The 19070-nt window shown below is 45.2% G+C and overlaps 3 protein-coding genes across 4 annotated transcripts in view; 2 read left to right on the top strand and 1 right to left on the bottom strand.

The window, feature by feature from the left end:
• The first annotated feature begins 7831 nt into the window (after positions 1 to 7831).
• Positions 7832 to 11150, top strand: prop1 (PROP paired-like homeobox 1). The gene is made up of 3 exons (XM_068713961.1): positions 7832 to 7991; positions 8921 to 9144; positions 10785 to 11150. Exons 1-3 carry the CDS (start codon positions 7898 to 7900, stop codon positions 11148 to 11150), a joined length of 684 nt encoding a protein of 227 aa, XP_068570062.1. The 5' UTR covers positions 7832 to 7897.
• Positions 11151 to 11497: 347 nt separating this feature from the next.
• On the bottom strand, positions 11498 to 16037 carry mcfd2 (multiple coagulation factor deficiency 2, ER cargo receptor complex subunit). Of its 2 annotated transcripts, none has more exons than XM_068713955.1 (4): positions 15937 to 16037; positions 14330 to 14491; positions 13967 to 14126; positions 11498 to 13071 (listed from the first exon to the last, which is right to left on the bottom strand). In XM_068713955.1, exons 2-4 carry the CDS (start codon positions 14485 to 14487, stop codon positions 12940 to 12942), a joined length of 450 nt encoding a protein of 149 aa, XP_068570056.1. In that variant the 5' UTR covers positions 14488 to 14491; positions 15937 to 16037; the 3' UTR covers positions 11498 to 12939. The 2 variants fall into 2 exon arrangements, with proteins under 2 accessions (XP_068570056.1, XP_068570057.1); XM_068713956.1 differs by having other exon boundaries at positions 14330 to 14488.
• Positions 16038 to 17714: 1677 nt separating this feature from the next.
• Positions 17715 to 19070, top strand: part of ttc7a (tetratricopeptide repeat domain 7A) — a 42290-nt gene continuing 40934 nt past the window's right edge. The window contains 1 exon segment of the mRNA XM_068713959.1: positions 17715 to 17888. Coding sequence (XP_068570060.1) covers positions 17759 to 17888 — 130 coding nt within the window. The 5' untranslated portion in view covers positions 17715 to 17758.

Below are 19070 nucleotides of genomic sequence, written 5' to 3'. Positions count from 1 at the left end.
TTACCAGTTTAAATATCTTTTAACGCTTTTAAATGAACCTGCAGTCCATAAAATGCAGTTTCCCACTTGCCCAAAAGTGATATCAGCTGTTACCGTGTCGGCTGAAAGGTTGTTTGTGTCCAAGAGTGACTTGATATCATCCATGTTAGTGATATTAGACTGATCACAGCCCACCCAGCCCTTTTGACCTGTTGAAAGACCTTTAAAGGGGCAATACAACCCATAAAATCCACCACCAAGGGAGTCTGGAGCAGGAGGAGGCATCCAGACAACAGCTCTGCCAACCCACCTCGAAAACCTCAGGCAGGGCAAGCTGCCACACGCCACCATTATCTCAATCACTCCACCATAAAGCTGACATTTTCATGGACGTGTGACAGAAACAGCAACACAATAAATATAAGTGTAAGTACTGTAGAATTAAAATGGAGAGCTACAGTCAAAAAAAGTCTCTCAATTCAAAGCTGCAATTTGTTACTCGCTGAAGGGACCGTTGCAGGACAACCTGTCCAGTCCGAACCCGCCGCGCTCGGCTTTGTATCTGTAGCTGGGAAAGATGAGAATCCCGCGGCGCAGGGTAATATGACGGCCTGGGTGAGTTTTAGTGTAATTGGAGAACACGGAGTAGGCCCACCGCTGCTGGCACACGGGGCACCGAGAGGGTGGTGCTGCATACCGCCCCGTCTGCTGAGTCACAACGGGTGGAGTGGTTCTCACTTCACCCTGCAGGCGGACGGCTCAGAAAGACGGCCCTGTAACCGGAATGAATCGGGTTTGTCGCTGTATTGGGATGAACAGCCATACTTTGCTGCAGAAACCGTGTGTACTGTCCGAGTGTATCATCTGTCCGAATAAAACGTAAAGTTTTTAAAGAAGAAAACGTAAAGTACTAAAAAGCCCAAACTAATGAGACTGTAATTATTACGGGGAAACAAGCTGAGATCCTACTTTTCTATTCAAAGATTCCACTTAAATGCAAACATATGTAATGTTTGGTGTAAGTGTGCGCCATCAACAGAATGTACAGTTACCTAAATATTAAACGGCAGAATTTTGTCAGCTGTTTAATGGTGCTTATGCTGCATTCATGTAATGTGGGAAGAAAGGTCCCGACGAGAAGAACTCTTAATGGAAAGCATTCGTTCCACCAGACACCTCAAGGTGGCCTGTGTTCCAAATGAGCAACGCACTCAGTAGCCGTGTTTTCATTCACATGTGTTTTAAGTATCGCACTAGAAAAGCTGTAAGGAATCGGCGAAATTCGCTAACACTTCCCCAATAACGGTCAAAACGTTGTAATATGCTTGCTCGGGGTGTTTTTTGCCTTTGTCGAAAAAGACAAATGCGATAAATGGGTTTTGGAAACGTCTTTGCTGAACAAATTCTGACGGATTCCCGGATTATTCCCCTAATGTGCGAATGTTTGTTTTCGTCTCCGGACAACAGGGAACGAGGCCAATACTAGCTGACATGAAAGAACAACTAAAACTCAAATTGAAACTAATTCAAACGAAGACCTATCTCTGTTTTTCTATCTACGGTATAGTGGACTGCGTAGCCTGTAGCGCCACCCTCTGACCGTACGACGCTGGTCAGAAACGTGGCTAACGTTGCATTTCTCTTTTTTTTTTTTGAGACATTTTAAATGTTCGCTTAAGATTTGCCAATGATTGTCTATGGTTGTGACACAATATGTGCATTTGAACCTAAATTCATTGATTTTTGGGCAGTAAGTTAGCAAACAGATGCCAGTTTACGCGGACCCCAGAAGTTAGCATGGAGCTGGTTTCTACCGACAAAAAGCTCTGTGGCAAACGAAACTTTAGGATATTTACACGTTTTTGTTCAGCAAGATAATGCAATGCAACATATACGATTGCAATGGACGCAAGCTGAGGCAACGAGGCTGTACGCACACCCGTCTCTGAGGCTAATGTCGTTAACAAGAAGGCCGCTAACGCAACGCAGCGCAACGCAGCGCAACGCAACAACAACGCCTTGCAGCAGGAACGCTCCAACCCGACGCGCAGACCTTGGCTCGGCTTCTTCTAGTTGCCGTCCTAATCCAAGAAGAGGAGAGACAACGTCCTGCTTTAATCCAGGTTCTAACGAAAGGCACTGGATCAAGTTTGTCCAAAGGGAAGTCCAGTTAGCTCCACAAACAGCTGTTTTGCAGTTTGAATCAAATGTTTAAAATACATTTTAATGCCAGTTTTGCAAGTGACAAAACAATTGTCTTATGATTGTAAGACCCCCTGATTTTGCTATTGAGGCTTTCAGGGGGTCAGAAGTGTCAATGTCGGACCCCCCCCCCCAGACCCCCTGTATTTCGCACACTGATCACTTCTCTGATTATTATTACGTTTGAATGCAATATGCAGGAGTAAAAATAGCTTTTAACGAATTACAGCACGGTCGCATGAGTGTGAGTAACAAAGAGACTGTTATAGCGGACTAGTTGGTCTCATTTCACTTGGACAATGATGTGAGCTGTATTTACAAGTCAAAAGGCTTTTAACATTCATTTGATGTGAGCACAACATTAGGCTTTGTTTGAGCTTAGCGCTAAACTTAACATGCTATTTCTGTTACTGTTGTCAGTGTTGTTTATTGGTGTTAGGAGTCATGAATAATGATGTGGTGGCTTTCTCTTTGTGTTCGCGCTGTTATTGTGCAATATTTTTTTCTTCTCGCCCTTTGTTATTGCTGTCCGTTTGTTTTTTCTGTTCACGTCGTCAACCCTTGGTCGCTCTGCTCTTGGTTGTTTGGTGAGGCTGGAAGTATTTTCCACGAGATATTTGCACGAGAAAAAAGAAGAAAAATAAATGATGCGTCGGTCAGTGACGCCCAGAGACCTGATGACAAACGGGGATAAATCTGCGCACACCATGGACAGACTCCGCGACGATGAATAGTCAGCACAGCGAGGAGCTTCATGGGTTGGTAAGAGCTGAAAAGACATCCTTCTCACCCTACAGCGCCCTATGTTTCCCTCCCTGTGTACTCACACAGCTGGGCCAGCAGACTGCTGGATGGATGAGGGGGGAGTTGAGTTACATTCCTTCCATCGGGGCTGTGTGTCTGCCAACCAGGTCACTCCCAGTTCAGTCCCGGGAAATTGGGAGGGAAGAATTTCCTCTATGTGTCCATAGTGGACACGGCCGCAACCACACAGAGGCCTGTGTGCACCCGGGGCACACGTGTGTGTGTGTGTGTGTGTGTGTGTGCGCGCGCTTCTGATTCGTGAAACTGAGCCCCCAGTGTTAATATGACTTGCATGTTGTTTTCTTAGGAGGACACTGTAGGAGAGGTGGGGGTTGTGTGTGCGTACTGTGTCATGGTGTGTAGGCGTGTGTGTAGTCGAAAGCGTGCGTCTCTGTGTGTGTGTGTGTGTGTGTGTGTGTGTGTGTGTGTGTGTGTGTGTGTGTGTGTGTGTGTGTGTGTGTGTGTGCGTACGACAGAAAGTAAAACTGCGATGGAGAGATAAGAAAGTTCTTCCCTCCAAAGTGCCGTGTCTCCGATATTTTTCACATTTTACTGGCTCTTGTGCAGATCGGATTGCAATGTGCACAAAGATATCGACTCACACCTCCATGGGTGAACATACTGGGCGCTGCATTTATCAAACCGGTGACCCTTAATGATCTCTGTCAAGACATGGTTCCATTGTCACCGATGCAACCAAGATAAATTGCCGCACATTTATTGTACTTTGAAAAGAAATCAGTTGCACGTACTGGAGAGCGACGCTTTGGCCGCCCTCCCGTCCAGACGTCTCTGCATCTCCTGTTCTGTTCGCCACTTACAGCGGATAATGGATGCTTCCAGAAGATTCCGGGTCCTCTGGCCTCCTCGCCGCAGCCTAATAATAGAAAGACGGAAAGATAAACGTACGGGAACAGAAAAGGGCTGAAGTTTATTTTCTCGTTGTGCCGTCGGTTAGCGCTGCGTTACGCGCGTGTTGCGCGGGTCGTCGGGGATGGCTCAGCGTGTGCGTTGGTGGGGATCAGATGGTGGCATGTTTCCTGTGTTGCTCATGTATCATGTGGAGCACTCAAAGCAGAGGGGCACGTTCGCAGACAAAAACGAGACGCATTAGCCCCCAAAGTGTGCACTGCTGTCTAATGGAAACAGACAGAGCATTGCAAAAACATGCCAAAACGTGTCATTCCTGATTAGCTGCACCTGTTGTAAAATGCAGCATGACCGTGATATTTTTTCTTTTTCAATTCATTGCCTTTGTGTTCAATATCCATGTAAAACTCAGTGCGGTCAACAACTGGACTGTCCGACCGACTACCTAATGACGACTCTCATCAACGTCAAGAGCGCTTTGTGTAAATGAGCAAACGTTAGCATGCTAACGCACTGATTGTGGCAAAGATACTTTCAAAACGTCGACATGTTAGAATTCTCATTGCTACCATGTTAGCATGAGTTAGCACATAGCGCACAGCTTCTCTGTGCCTCTGTATAACTTTTTACTCATGTTCACCCATTAGTGGGTTGTCTTGAAATATCTGCCTGTCAGTTATGAACCAGTCAGCAAAAGAACAATACAAAACCGGAGAAAACAATGAGTTTGTGGTTCATGCTAAAGTACGTTTGTTACTAAAACAAACGTACTTTAGCAAAACTGCTAAAGTACATCATGACCTCAAGGCCAAGAATTTACACTGGAACAATACAAAAAGTTCCCATCACTTCCATGTGCTTGTACATTTAAGGATAGATATAAGAAGGGTAAACAAATACTTTGTAAATGGGCAGTTTCAGTGCAAAATGTTGTGCTTGACATGTTAGCTAAACCTGCATTAAGTGATTGTTTTTGCCACTTTGGGGCAGTGGAAACAAGCCGTGAATTCAACAATGACGTACTTTTTACAATATGTCATGCTTGTTAGCCAACAGTTGCTTTTAAAGACGTGTTTCCGATCACCTGATGCATTGAAGACCAGTATTCACTGGACTTTTAGCTCTGTTTTTGGTCTCCACCAGCTCCTAAGGAAAATATTAGGCTCTTTTACTGCTAAATGCTCCTCTATGTTCACAAGCTAGTCGCTAACTTTTCCTGTCTGTTGTTTATTGCCGAGGAGGTTCTGTACAAAGGGTTTATCAATATTTTTTTTGCTGAATACGGTTCTGCATTTAGAAACATGGCCGGTGAGAGCGGTGAGAGTGGATCAAAACAGTAGAAGAAGGAGCTGAAACGTTACATTGAGCTGAGGACAAATGTAGAGTCAAGGAATAATTATCTGTGAGTTTGTCTCCCCCAGTGACTCATTTCACATACATGTAGTAATTTGACCCATTGGTGATATATTATGATATTTTGATTATAGTAACTTTAAAGCATGACATCATTTCCAGGTAAATCTTGAGACAGGAGAGTTTTTGTCCTGCTTTACAGCACAGAGAAGACTCGCTTTATTGCACACTAAAAATAAACGTATATTACTCAGCCACCAATCCAAATTTGACCCCAGTTGCACAACGCTGATGACAAATGTTCCTTTTATGCCTTTTGTGCTTTCAATCAGATTCGTGTGGACCCACATCTGGGGAGAAGAGGAGAACATATGGTAACGTCCTGTTTGAGACAGGAAGTCTGCGGTTTTCTACGAAATGTGGTCTTGATTTTGAGACGTAAAAATTATTATATCCGCTTCCCCAACCTCCCAGTGAGGTGAGGTAACTTCACTCGTATCACACAATGCTGAAAATGAATAAGAAGATAACACGTTGCAAGACAGACGTTTGCTGTTTATGGTATAGGGAGAACAACAGAAGTGGAGGTAAATGTGAGCGGAATATGGGATCCGTAGAGGACTTATACACACACACACACACACACACACACACACACACATTGAATCCCAAAGACAATTTCTCAATTGAACCTCAATATTCATGTAAAAGGCGCTCCTGCAGCTCCTTCACTGCACTTTGTCTATTACACTTTCCTGGCAAAGGATCCTGGGTACAGTCCACTGTATCAGCGTGACACAGTCTCCAGTCTGAACTCCTGATTTACTGGTTCTTGGAAGTCAAATGTGTCGCTCGGGCTCAAATGGCTCATGACATGACAGACATGTCGCACAAGAAGGAGAGGCGCTCCTCTGAATAAAAACACGCACTCCTGTCAGAAATGAGATCAAATTAGAAATGTGATCTGGTAACTGGCCTCCTCGCATATCATGAGTTTTCAAGAGCACATTAGGGCCACTCTATGGATATAAATATAGGCTATATAAACGCACACGCAAACAAATAGCATTGTTCAACAAATATAGTCTGTGATGGATTACTGTCTTGTTTTGAGCCCTGATAAAAAGCCAGCTGCTGCTCCCCCGACCACGTGGGCCGCTTCCCCCTGCTGCCCTGTCATGACTCAGTGCTGAGTGGGACATCAGCGGGTCTCTTCCCCAGCAGCCTGCGTCGTGCGAGAGAGGGCCATTCCTGTCTGCATTGGCTCTGGACTGAGTTTAGCATCATGGGAACCGCCGATAGCAGCCGGGGTCCCGACAGGTCACGGGGGAGTTCAGCTGAGTTAATCCGGCCGACAGGGTGCCCTGTCAGTCAGGGACGCAGGGGCTGTCCTGAGAGGGGGGTTGTGTTTGCGGAAGACCGGGGAGTGTACTCAGCTGGGTGGTCTCCACACCCCACCCCACCCACTCCCAGTGTCAAAATATAGCCTGGATAAGGATTCTGCCTTTTGCGCGTGCAAGGGTTTGTCAGTCAGTTTTCAGTTTCCTGGAATGCAACCTGATGTAACGGAGCCACCTGGTGGTCACAGAGGCAGTTGCATCTCACCAGAAACGATCTACATTGAACAAAAAAAAACAAGACGTCAACTTATGCGCTCCAATGCAAAGAACAATTTTCAATTACCATTTTCTGTAAGAAGCACATAAAGACCGCCTCCCCTGGATGACCTGAATGAAAACTCAGGGACAGTTGAAACTCTTTGAGATGTATGTAGGTGAACGAAACATAGAAACTCTCAAACATACACTTCTACACTCAATGTTGTTGTGAGCAGTTTCACGGAGGAGGAATGGTCGACAGAAAATAGTTCCTACATTAAACTGCTCACAGCAAGGTCTGTGGATTATCTTGAGTAACCGGGTCCTTTGCTGTAGAGTTTTTTTTTTTTTTCAAATGTACTTAGTCCCGTTATATGGGAGAGACGGCAATATCTCCAAAACTAGGAAACTCACAGCAAAACAATCCCGAATGAGAAACAGGTCAGAGCCTGTGGGGGGGCTGTCCCTTTAAAGGTCTCTCTGGTTAGGTGGTAATACCATGATGCAAAAGAAAAACCTGCACTCAAGAAAAAGTACTTACTGTGTTGTCAGCCAAATGTACTTTAAGTATCAAAAAGTACTCGGTATGCAGCCGAAAGGTCCCTCTAACTGTTGTATTAGTATATATTGTTTTTTTTTTTTTTTAATTATTACCAAGGCATTGATTGGCAGTGTATTCACACATATGAATTCACAGGTTCATTGTGTTTTGGTCTACATCTTTTTTATTCGTTTGTTTCTTTCAGGCTGAATTAAATTTTTTGCATTTATTTAGGATAAATGCAATTTGTTTTATTTGGAAGCTGGATACAAGCAAAGCTCCCTTTGTACAGATGTTGAACACTCTTACAGGGAGAAATATCAATGTTTCATAAACTTGTCCAGACTGATGTATTTCTATAAATATACCACCAGCATGGTTTTTCTCAAAAAAGGCATTCTGCAAACGAGAGTCCCCAGTAAGCAGCCCACTGCGGTTTGTGAAGGTGCGGGTGCAGGTAAACCGAGGTGGGTGGGACGGGGGCCCGGCCTGTGGCTTCACGGTGAGTCGTGTCCCGGTGGGGGCTCAGACGCTGAGCAGAGCTGCAGGGATGGCCCAGGTGAAGGTCGCAGGAGACGCAGTGAGGAGCCACCAGGACTGTGCAGAGGTTTACTCTGACATGGCTACCGTCAGCTCCAGCGCAGGTGAGTTCATGTCCCCCCCAAAAAAATAATAATACTAGTTTAATATTGTGATGGAGTTTCCTCTACAACACAGCGACCTGCAGTAGAATGTCTCTCTCTTGCCAAGATTTGCATGTTTTCAGCAATATTTCATAATTCAAGTTACTTTAATGCAGTGTCTCCTACAGTTCAAACAATAAATAGTTATAGTGTTGCATGCTGGTCTAAAAGCTATTAATCATGTTTTTTATGGTTTAAGATCAAAATTGTTAAATTTAACAACATTAAATATAATTTATTATTATTATTATTATTATTATTATTATTATTATATCAGCATGTTGTCTGGTGGCTGCTTTAGAATGAAACGTTTAGTCCTAAAACAACTGTACTTCCTATTGGTCTGATCCTAACAGTGTATTAATTGCCATGTAGCAATTTAAAGTGTTTACCTTTCGAACAGTAATCAAAGGACGAGTGTTAAACCGTATGAATATGTAACCAGGTTTGGTGAAAAATAGTGAAGAGAGTAGGAACCTTTGTGAACGAGACTACACCTTTAATAGCCATCATCAAATCAGCCTCCTCTGTCCCGTCTCCAACCGGCGTGATGTGAACGGACGAGGTCAACTCGGCGCACCAATTTGTCAGATTAGTCACTTTGTGGTAATAATCTCGGTCAAATCCCCCAGTTTCTGGTATCTTTTTCTCACGAGTTTTGTCTTTGGCAGCTAAAGCTCCGTGGCTCTCGGGTTGCCTGGTGGCAGTGGGAACCATGGAGTCAGTGTAATCCCTCTTTTTTGAGACACTCATTTGGTTAAACGAGCTCTCACAAGTGTTTTGATGCCAAGTAACTCGGGGAAACAGGAGCCGGAGAATTGTCCTCCAGAAATTCTTTTGAGCGTCCGCGCAAAACCCCCAAAAACTCTTATTCTTCCTCCTGAAAACAGATATAGGAGGGTCGGCGAGGAAGGCGTACGAGACCTCCATGGGCGTCGGCCTCGGCAGGCGGAGCCGGGCCTACCCGTCGCCGGCCAGGAGACGACACCGCACCACCTTCAGCCACAAGCAGCTGGAGCAGCTGGAGGTGGCCTTTGGACAAAACCAGTATCCCGACATCTACTACAGAGAGGAGCTGGCTCGCGTCACCAAGCTCAATGAGGCCCGCATACAGGTGGGACGGCCTTCAAGTTAAGATCTCCCAAAAGTCACGAGGTCACGCCGATAGTCCAAAACCGCTCACTTCATTTAAACGTCTATTGTTAATAGATCTGTGATTTCAGCTTCGCAGGGACTCACAACACTGCAGAATGCATTCATAGAAACACACGCATCGTGTTTGTTGTCAAATGGAGAGACCTTAGAAAATGTTAGCACATCTGGCTATAACATGCAATCCAGATGTGCTGAAACACTTCATTAGTCGATCATCAGAAACGTTTTTATCATTCATTACCTGTAATCGGCCTTTATTAAACACAACATCCAAACAATTCACTGGTTCCAGCTTCTTAGAAGTGAAGGTTTGACTTTGTATTTGACTTACCACACATTGTCATTCACTTTGTCACTGTTGTCCACTTTTCAATGAAATGTACAATACTGCACATTATTTTGAAACGTGAGTAGAGACAATGCGGCAACGTCTGCAATATTTAGGTAATTAATATTTGACTTTTAAATCACATTTCAGGTAAATTCATGACGAGGTTCCCTTTCCCTGATCACATGAGGTGTGGTGGTGTCAGATGTGTCGTTTTGCTTCAATGCCAAAACAAGGAGAGGATTTAAATGTCCCACTTTTACTGAACGCACCCAACAGAAATGCTTCATACTGTCAGGTGTTAGCGTTACTACTTACAGAACAACCGATCTGTCCTTGTCTCCAACCTGTCCTTGTCTCTATCTTGTCCTTGTCTCTATCCTGTCCTTGTCTCCATCCTGTCCTTGTCTCTATCCTGTCCTTGTCTCCAACCTGTCCTTGTCTCTATCCTGTTCTTGTCTCCATCCTGTCCTTGTCTCCATCCTATCCATGTCTCTATCCTGTCCTGGTCTCTATCCTATCCATGTCTCTATCCTGTCCTCGTCTCTATCCTGTCCTTGTCTCCAACCTGTCCATGTCTCTATCCTGCCCTTGTCTCTAACCTGCCCTTGTCTCTACCCTGTCCTTGTCTCTATCCTGTCCTCGTCTCTATCCTGTCCTTGTCTCTAACCTGTCCTGGTCTCTATCCTATCCTTGTCTCCATCCTATCCTTGTCTCCATCCTATCCATGTATCTATCCTGTCCTTGTCTCTATCCTGTCCCTGTCTCTAATCTGTCCATGTCTCAATCCTGTCCTTGTCTCTATCCTCTCCCTGTCGCTAACCTGTCCTTGTCTTTAACCTGTCCTCGTCTCTAGCCTGTCCTTGTCTCTATCCTGTCCTTGTCTCCATCCTGTACTTGTCTCCAACCTGTCCATGTCTCAATCCTATCCTTGTCTTTAACCTGTCCTTGTCTCCAACCTGCCCTTGTCTCCAACCTGTCCTTGTCTCCAACCTGTCCTTGTCTCTATCCTGTCCTCGTCTCTATCCTGTCCTTGTCTCTATCCTATCCTTGTCTCTATTCTGTCCTCGTCTCTATCCTGTCCTTGTCTCTATCCTATCCTTGTCTCTATTCTGTCCTCGTCTCTATCCTGTCCTTGTCTCTATCCTATCCTTGTCTCTATTCTGTCCTCGTCTCTATCCTGTCCTTGTCTCTATCCTATCCTTGTCTCTAACCTGTCCTTGTCTCTATCCTATCCTCGTCTCCAACCTGTCCTTGTCTTGTCCCAGCAGGTTTGGTTTCAGAACAGAAGAGCCAAACAGCGGAAGCAGGAGCGGGCCTCCCACAAACTTGTCCCGGTGGGTGTGATGGCGGGCCACAGGGCGCTGCTGGGCGGCGTGCACGTCCAGCCGTCCGGCATGACTCGGCAGTTCTACACCCAGCCGCTGGCTCACATCCCCTGCCTCCCCCCCATGCTGTCCTCTGGGGCGTATTCCCGCCCCCCGGGCCCGGCGGGCCCCTGCCCCGGCGCCCCGCCACAGCCGGCCGCCCAGCGGCAGCACGAGGACTGGTACGGCCCGCTGAGGAGCGGCCTCGGCTCGCCCATGTTCTCGCTGGCCCCCATGCAGCCTCTGGACCCCGCCTCGCCCTGGAGCTAAGACGTAACAGAGGCCAGCTTCAAACCAGAGAGTGCAGTGGTCATTCACGGCCAAATTGTTTTACATTCACACACAATGTTACTCATTTTACATACTGTATATGCTTTCGTTAGTAAAAACTAAAATAAAAAAAATGAAATTTAATTTTGTGAATGTGTAAAAAATAATTCTAATCTAATTTGAGCACAAATTATGAATGTGAATGTCCGATTACAGATTTAAAACTTTCTAAAAAATAAAGATTAATAATCTTTTTTTTCCTCCCGATGCCTTTAAGAAGTGACTTCATGAATGCAACGTGTCAGGACATCAAACACCACAATCCATTACAAAAAAACATCACAATCTGTAGATTACACTTTTTAATATCTCACATTCCAGAAACAACACGGTTGCATCTGTTTTGCTTTCAGTTTTTTGTTTTTTTTTCCCTTTAATATAATCAACAACCTGAACTGATTGAAGAATCAATACTGGATGGCAAAAATATGGATTTCATCCATCCGACATACAGAGATGGATTCAACAGACACAGAAGAGACCAGACACGTTTGATCCCTTTGAAAAGAAAAGGCAGCTAATGATTTGAAGCGAACGTGCGTCGAGGTTACGAGTCAGCTTATCGAACGACCGCAGTAACAGCAGCGTCAACCAGTGTTGCTCTCCAGTCAAGCTTATCCAGTGATCGCGAGTCGGCGGCGCGGCTTTACATTCACTCCGACGTCGGATCCACGCCGAGGGTCCGACGGCTCGCCGGCGACGGCGAAGTTCGGCTCGAATAAATGTGGTAATCTTCACAAACGACAATCAACGGTGTGTCGTTTTGCCCGCAACCCCAAAACTAAAATGTCTTCTACTCTCTCTCTCTCCACACACACACACACACACACACACACACACACACACACACACACACACACACACACACACACACACACACACACACACACACACACACACACACACACACACACACACACACACACACACACACACACTATCAGGCTACTGTACAGCTGAGCAAGTCAAGGCCACTTTACCGCTATCACATCAAAATCAGCAGATGAAATGGCTTCACAGAGGGAATGGTTTGGTCCACAGTGTGTCAGCTGGTGTGAATGCGTCCGGTGTGTGAACACTGAAGCTGTGGTCCATTTGAGGCGACAGTGACATTCGGTTTCGATGTTATCGGGCCACCAGTGTGAACTAGAACACAACACAGCTCCTGTATGTTTAAAGGGCCACGCAGAGAGTTTGGGGTTTTATTTGGTCTTGCGATAGTGAAACCTCTGCTCCCCACTGGTAGTCGCACTAGTTCCCGAGGAAAGTGTCGGGATGTTTTAAATCGTATCGGCCTTCTGGCGCAGAGATCTCTATGCCCACGGTCAGATAGCTGCGTCTCTTCGTCAATATTGGGTGAACCTTTCAAAATAAAAAAAGGCAAAGAACCTTTCTTTTTTTAAATGCCAATTTTGTTTTCCCTCCCTTTTTTTGTTGCTAAGTAAATTACTGGCATAACCAGTGTTTCTGGACATCGAATAAAAAAAATAAATAAAAAAAAGATCACAAGCTCAGAGAACACAGACCAATAACCCTGAATGACCGCCTGTGAGAGGGAAAAGATGAAACGATGGTTTTATAGACGGCTTGGTGGCAGCTTTTCAGTTCGCCTCCTCATCTGCAGAGTCCTTGTTGTTGTTGTTGTTGTTGTTGTTGTTGTTGTTGTTGTTGTTGTTGTTGTTGTTGTTGTTGTTGTGGACACGAAGGACGTCAGCGCTCAGGCGACACGTCACTCCAGCGACTTGGCGAACTCTGCGTAATCTATGTAACCGTCGTCGTTTTTGTCATCGTCCCTCAGGACGTCGTCGATGAGGGAGATGAGGTCCTCCTCCTTCATCGGCTGGCTGTGCTCTCCTTTCTCCTGAGGAAGGAGCGGGAGGAAAAACAAACGTTTCACGCTCATGTGTGCACAGCGGGACAGCAACAGCTGATATTCAGCAATAAAATGAGTTTGAGGACGCTGCTGCTGAAGACAGCGGTTCAGCGAGTAAACCGTTCTGCAGCTGAGCAGGAAGATCTCTTTTCTCCCTTCATGCGATGTACGTCTTATTATTGCTTTCTTCTATTATTTGGCTATATCGCTGTATTCATTCTGACTACTAGTTTGTTTCTCAAATGAGGAGAAATTAGAGTCATCGTAACTAAATAAGTCTTTTTTTTTTTTTTTTTTTTTTCAACGTACTGTTTTGTTGAAAAATGCAGAGCAGCCAAAAGTTGAGTCTTACTCGGTCCTGACAGCACACACACACACACACACACACACACACACACACACACACACACACACATATTTATTAATTTCAATGTGGGAGAGGAAGCATCATATTTAAGTTTGGAAATAGGTTTTAGTTTTTCATGGAGCAACGGAGCTCTGCTTCATTTCAAATCTGGATTTACTCGTTTTAAACCTAGTTTTACTAAACTTAAAGCTAATCTTAGATTACATGACTCTTCGTTGGTGTAACTGAAGTAAGGTCCCGACTGTGGAGGAGTTAACTGCTTTAGTTCCTTCAGCTTAAAGAACACGGGGCCACTCTTAATGACACCAGGTGCTGCGGTCACTAGAGCTTCCTTTGGGGTGAAAGAGAGGAGAAGGAGTGGACTTAACAAAAATAAAACTTCCGGCAATTTCTTTTCTTTTTTTTTTACTTTCACAATTTTAAGAGTTTTCAAAACAAGAACAATATGAAACATTAACACACACACACACGCACACGCACACGCACACACACACACACACATGTATATGAACCTACCTCTTTGTGTACATGTGTGATAGCTGTGGCGAGCTCCAGCCCGTCCAGCAGGTCGTTGCCGTCGTAGTCGTGCATCTTGAAATAGTGCAGCTGGAGCTCCTGGGGGGTCATGTCCTTCTCTGGTTGGTCGATCACTCCCTCCAAATGCTCCATGATGTGGCTGGGAGGCAAAGAGAGAGCGGTCAGAACCCACAGGTGACACGGAGCGTGTGTGTGTGTGTGTGTGTGTGTGTGTGTGTGTGTGTGTGTGTGTGTGTGTGTGTGTGACTATGTTCAAAGTTCACCATTCTGTGTAAATAAGTCCTGACTTGTACATCCACCGCACCGGCAGAGAACTTGTTTGCGTGCGGAGGAGACACTCACTCTTTGTCCTGGATCATGTTCTTGTCCAGGCGACCGTGACCGGAGACGTGAGCCGCACTCACCACCACGGGGTCCACCTGAGAGTGGACACGCAGCAGACAGCCGGACAGGAGGACCAGCAGACCCCCCCACTGCACACTGATGCTGCCACTCCTCATTCTGCTGGGGGACAACAGACAGACAGACAGACAAAGAGACAGACAGACAGGCAGGCAAAGAGACAGACAGACAGACAAAGAGACAGACAGGCAAAGAGACAGACAGACAGACAGACAGACAGACAGACAGACGACAAACAGACAAAGAGACAGACAGACAGACAAAGAGACAGACAGACAGGGAGGCAAAGAGACAGACAGACAGACAGACGACAGACAGACAAAGAGAGAGACAGACAAAGAGACAAACAGACAGACAAACAAAGAGACAGACGACAGACAAACAAAGAGACAGACAGGCAAAGAGACAGACAGACAAAGAGACAGACAGACAAAGAGACAGACAACAGACAGACAGACAAACAAACAAAGAGACAGGCAGACAGGGAGACAAAGAGACAGACGACAGACAGACAAAGAGACAGACGGGCAAAGAGACAGACAGGCAAAGAGACAGACAGACAAAGAGACAGACAGACAAAGAGACAGACAACAGACAGACAGACAGACAAACAAACAAAGAGACAGACAGACAGGGAGACAAAGAGACAGACGACAGACAGACAAAGAGACAGACGGGCAAAGAGACAGACAGGCAAAGAAACAGACAGATAAAGAGACAGACAGACAGACAGGCAAAGAGACAGACAGACAGACAGACGACAGACAAAGAGACAGACAGACAGGGAGACAAAGAGACAGACAGGCAAAGAGACAGACAGACAAAGAGACAGATGACAGACAGACAAAGAGACAGACAGGCAAAGAGACAGACAGGCAAAGAGACAGACAGGCAAAGAGACAGACAGACAAAGAGACAGACAGACAGACAGACGACAGACAAAGAGACAAGTTCATTATTTAAACATTTTTAGTGATCATCACATCGTACATATCCTGTTTATATAAACTGAATTTACATATTTGTTTCTACTCTTCCACCTGCAGTTTACCCTCACACTGTTCATTCATTCAAACAAGTGTTGCTACTAAATAACCCCCATTAATACATATCTGGTTTCTCCTTTTAACGCCATGTTAGAGCTGCACTACACACATTTAGGAGGCTGGCTCTGTCGTTTTAACTACGCGCCATATTGTCAACAGTGTAAAGTCATGATCGTAAATCAAGAGTCCGTTACGTTAGACACATTCAGCCATATGGAGACGTTGTTAGGAGGAGAAGACATTGACCACCTGCGTAAAACAATGGGCTGAATATTGATATTTAATGTCTGAGTAATAGCACACGAAGCTACGTAACGTTACTGTATGAACCACAGGGTTAAATAACACGTTATGTTAAGAAAGACCAGAAGTTAATGTTCGCAAAAAGACTGGCTGTAGCGTGAAGCTTCATTTCAGGACTGCGCTAAAAAAAAGCACCATGAACTGTTTATTGCACAAACCACGCAAGACATTCAGTGATATCAGTATTTGAATACTTACCTGAAGAATGACGTGTATCTTCACTTGACTCCGTGGACAGTTATGTTGTTTCACTCGTTGGCTGCAGGGCAACGATGATGAGCCTTTCGGGACCAAGCGGCTTGCCGTAGCTCCACTTCGACACGACAGCTCATTATGATTGGTTAGAGTTGTCGAAGAGTATATAACTGAAGCGAGAGGACTTCCTCCATCAACAGTCAGCCGTTCACTAATACCTCGCGAGACACACTACGTTCTTATTTGATCAGTCTACGACTGAATTCAAATTGTATTATACTCACTACATGTTCCAACATTATGTTTAGATTATTATACAGCTATAATACATAGCAAAGCCTTTAATTAGGTAACACGTGCGCTTCCTGTTTCATAGGATGGACGTACGCAGGGTTGCGACTTTTCTTGAGTAAATCAGTGATACGAGCTTCAATTTGGGTTATTCGACGAAACATTGGCATTCTCGCGGTGCAATTCATACTTTACTTTACTTTACACGTGGGACTAGGTAGTTTACAGTGCGGCGCCTATCTTGACAGAGAATAAACCTTTGTGGTGACTCTTTTATTACGTCAGCGGGGGGGGGGGGGGGGGTTAATAGCCCGTTGACAGCCGCTCAGCTGTCAGATCATCACAGCACGGGAACACGCTGCGTGGTGCAGCTAACTGAGGGGGAACGAGAAGCGTCGATTTGTGTCAAGCAAATGTCAAGTTTCCAGAGAGAAAATGACGCTGCTAAGTCTCTGTTCAGAAGGCTTGAGGTTTTTTTTCATGTCATAAAGTAGTCTGATTAGAGACTCTCATTTAAAACCCCTCAGTAGACAGTGACCCTTGTCTCCCCCTGTACATTACACCCTGTGCTGTAAGACAAATGATAATTGTTGGTCAGAATACTGATGGTTTCGTGTGGATTTTGTCCCTTTTTGTCCCTTAACTTGTTCACAACTTGCCCTCCCATTTAAGATCGCAGGTTGGTGTGACCAGCATTGCAAATGTGTTTAGTTTTCTCTCTGTTTGTTCAACCTTGATACAGCGCAATTACATGTCACGGTGCAATAGCTGACAGATGTATCATGTTGTAACGGAGCCAGCCAGCGGCAGCCTTGCCAATGCCGCTGAACTCAGATCAGGGAGCAAGCCAAGCGATTACAAATTGTTTTATTTTTCTCCAATGAACTCGTTTATGAAATGAACATTATCAAAGGGGGGGGGGGGGGGGGGGGGGGCACCTTATATACATGTTCTGCACTTTGCCGTGGACGAGTAGCCTGAAGCTTTCTAAGCCCTACCTGATCCAGTTAAAGTGTTAGCGACGTGGCTGTTTAGAGGAGGACGCCATTCCTTTTACTTCCAGCAGCTGCGGATCAAGCCCTCTCGAAACGCCACGCTACGGGAGTCACTAATGCATTGCCAAGACAAGACAATGTGTGCATAATAGCAGGCACCTTAATACGTTTGCATTGTGAAGTGCTGCCAGATGACAGTGAAGTATAACGAGTTAAGAGAGAGTTAAAAGTTTACTTTCTGAATATTGCAGAGGTTTCTTTGTTAAATGAAGACTGCCTATATTTTATTACGAATTCATAAATTAGTTCCTATAATAACAACATTTAACAATGAAGCATATTCTAATATTGAAAATGAAATACAAAAAAAAAAGTTTGCCATTTGGATTTTGCCCTGACCCCCCCCCCCCCCTCCTCCTCCTCCTCCTCCTCCTCCTCCTCCGCATCGCACTCAAAGATTACACATTTATTCCTCCTGGCAGTCCGCGGTCACTCCCATCGTGTCCGGGGAGTACAGTCACCACCGGGACAGAGCGCCGATGGCATCGCGGGTCTCCTTCACCCAGGTGCGCCTGGAAGCGGAGCTGGAGCGCTACCGGGCCGAGTGCCAGTGGGACAAGATGCCGATGATCATCGACCAGATGAAGGTGGCGCGGATCCACGAGGACGGTGAGTGGCCGTGCACCTGGAAGCGGGGGGTTTTGACGTTTGAGGCTATCTCCTGTCGCTTCCCAGCTGTTTTTTAATATATATGAATTAATTCTATACTTACGCATGTGCACGCTGCATCACATTACTACTGTTTTTTTCCCTCCTATAATAAGTGCGCAAAGTTGTTGAAATATTTCTTGGAAGTTTCCGGAAGTTGTTTCCAGAGTAAGTGTCTCTAAGTTGTAAAAAAAACAAAAAAAAACAACTTTAAAAGATTATTTTTGAAATAAGGATTTGCTACGTCTTAACTCATTCGCAGATTTCTTCAACTGGTTTGTGAAAAAGCAGGATTTTAAGGCTCGAGAAACGTGTTCGTCAAGGATGGATATGTTTTGCACTGTACACAAGCTGGACTTTGGACTCTCAGCACAATAGAGTGGTTAAAGGTTTCCCCGGCAAATGTGTAAGAATAAGACATTGTCACTCCCTGGAAGTTTACAGTGTACACAGTGAAAGAGCGCGTACGGCCCCTCCAGCCCTCTATGCTAGAAAATCGTACACAAAACAAGGTTTCCCACTGGACTGTCCGCTGCCTGCCTGTACCCTTGAAATCATTCCACATGCGCTCAAAGAAATGCAAACACACTTATCACTGTGCGCCTCATGAGGCATTGCTAAGTCGCTAATGCACCTGCCTCCACCTTCTCATCTCAGCAGAGTAAATATGGGTTCAGGTGACTCGCCTGCAAGTCCACTGTTATTGTTCCCCGTGGGCTGATCGGCTGATAGTGCAGACCTTTCAGGTTGTTCTCCCCTGCCATGCACATGCACTGAAGTGTTACAAATCAATGTGGTATTACTTGTGTGCACACATGGCTCACATTAGCTGATCCTACCAGTGAGTGTCCACAGGGAAAGGTAGTTTTAGATTAGATGGAGGAACATCCCGGTAGTGTAATACATCAACGTGTCAGTCCTCTGTATTTGTTCTGGGAAGCTGATGTAAAACACTTGGTGGATGTTTTATAGGCTGATTTCAGTACTTTTCTTAGTGCATTTAAGGCACCCCGTGGAGTTTTCTTGTAAACCAAAAATATGTACGGTTGAATTGTGTTTGTTGTTTTGAGGTCCAGTTAAGTAAAAGCATTTGCAAAAGCCGCTAATTTCTTTTGAGAGTTTTAAAGCTCCGCTGTTGACCTC

The sequence above is a fragment of the Cebidichthys violaceus genome, unplaced genomic scaffold, assembly GCF_023349555.1.
Source record: "Cebidichthys violaceus isolate CVI_PGR_0920_01 unplaced genomic scaffold, fCebVio1.0.p SCAF_190, whole genome shotgun sequence".
NCBI classification, from domain to species: domain Eukaryota; kingdom Metazoa; phylum Chordata; class Actinopteri; order Perciformes; family Stichaeidae; genus Cebidichthys; species Cebidichthys violaceus.
The sequence above is the reverse complement of the archived record's forward strand: the minus strand, read 5'-3'. Positions and strand labels throughout refer to the sequence as shown.

What these genes read in the sequence shown, in the direction of transcription:
- prop1 (XM_068713961.1), top strand. Translation starts at nt 7,898, where the DNA reads ATGGCCCAGGTGAAGGTCGCAGGAGACGCAGTGAGGAGCCACCAGGAC. An exon ending in TACCGTCAGCTCCAGCGCAG is followed by an intron (nt 7,992 to 8,920) that starts GTGAGTTCATGT and finishes TCCTGAAAACAG; the next exon opens with ATATAGGAGGGTCGGCGAGG. An exon ending in TCAATGAGGCCCGCATACAG is followed by an intron (nt 9,145 to 10,784) that starts GTGGGACGGCCT and finishes TTGTCCCAGCAG; the next exon opens with GTTTGGTTTCAGAACAGAAG.
- mcfd2 (XM_068713955.1), bottom strand. Translation starts at nt 14,487, where the DNA reads ATGAGGAGTGGCAGCATCAGTGTGCAGTGGGGGGGTCTGCTGGTCCTC. An exon ending in AACATGATCCAGGACAAAGA is followed by an intron (nt 14,127 to 14,329) that starts GTGAGTGTCTCC and finishes TTTGCCTCCCAG; the next exon opens with CCACATCATGGAGCATTTGG. An exon ending in TCACACATGTACACAAAGAG is followed by an intron (nt 13,072 to 13,966) that starts GTAGGTTCATAT and finishes CTCCTTCCTCAG; the next exon opens with GAGAAAGGAGAGCACAGCCA.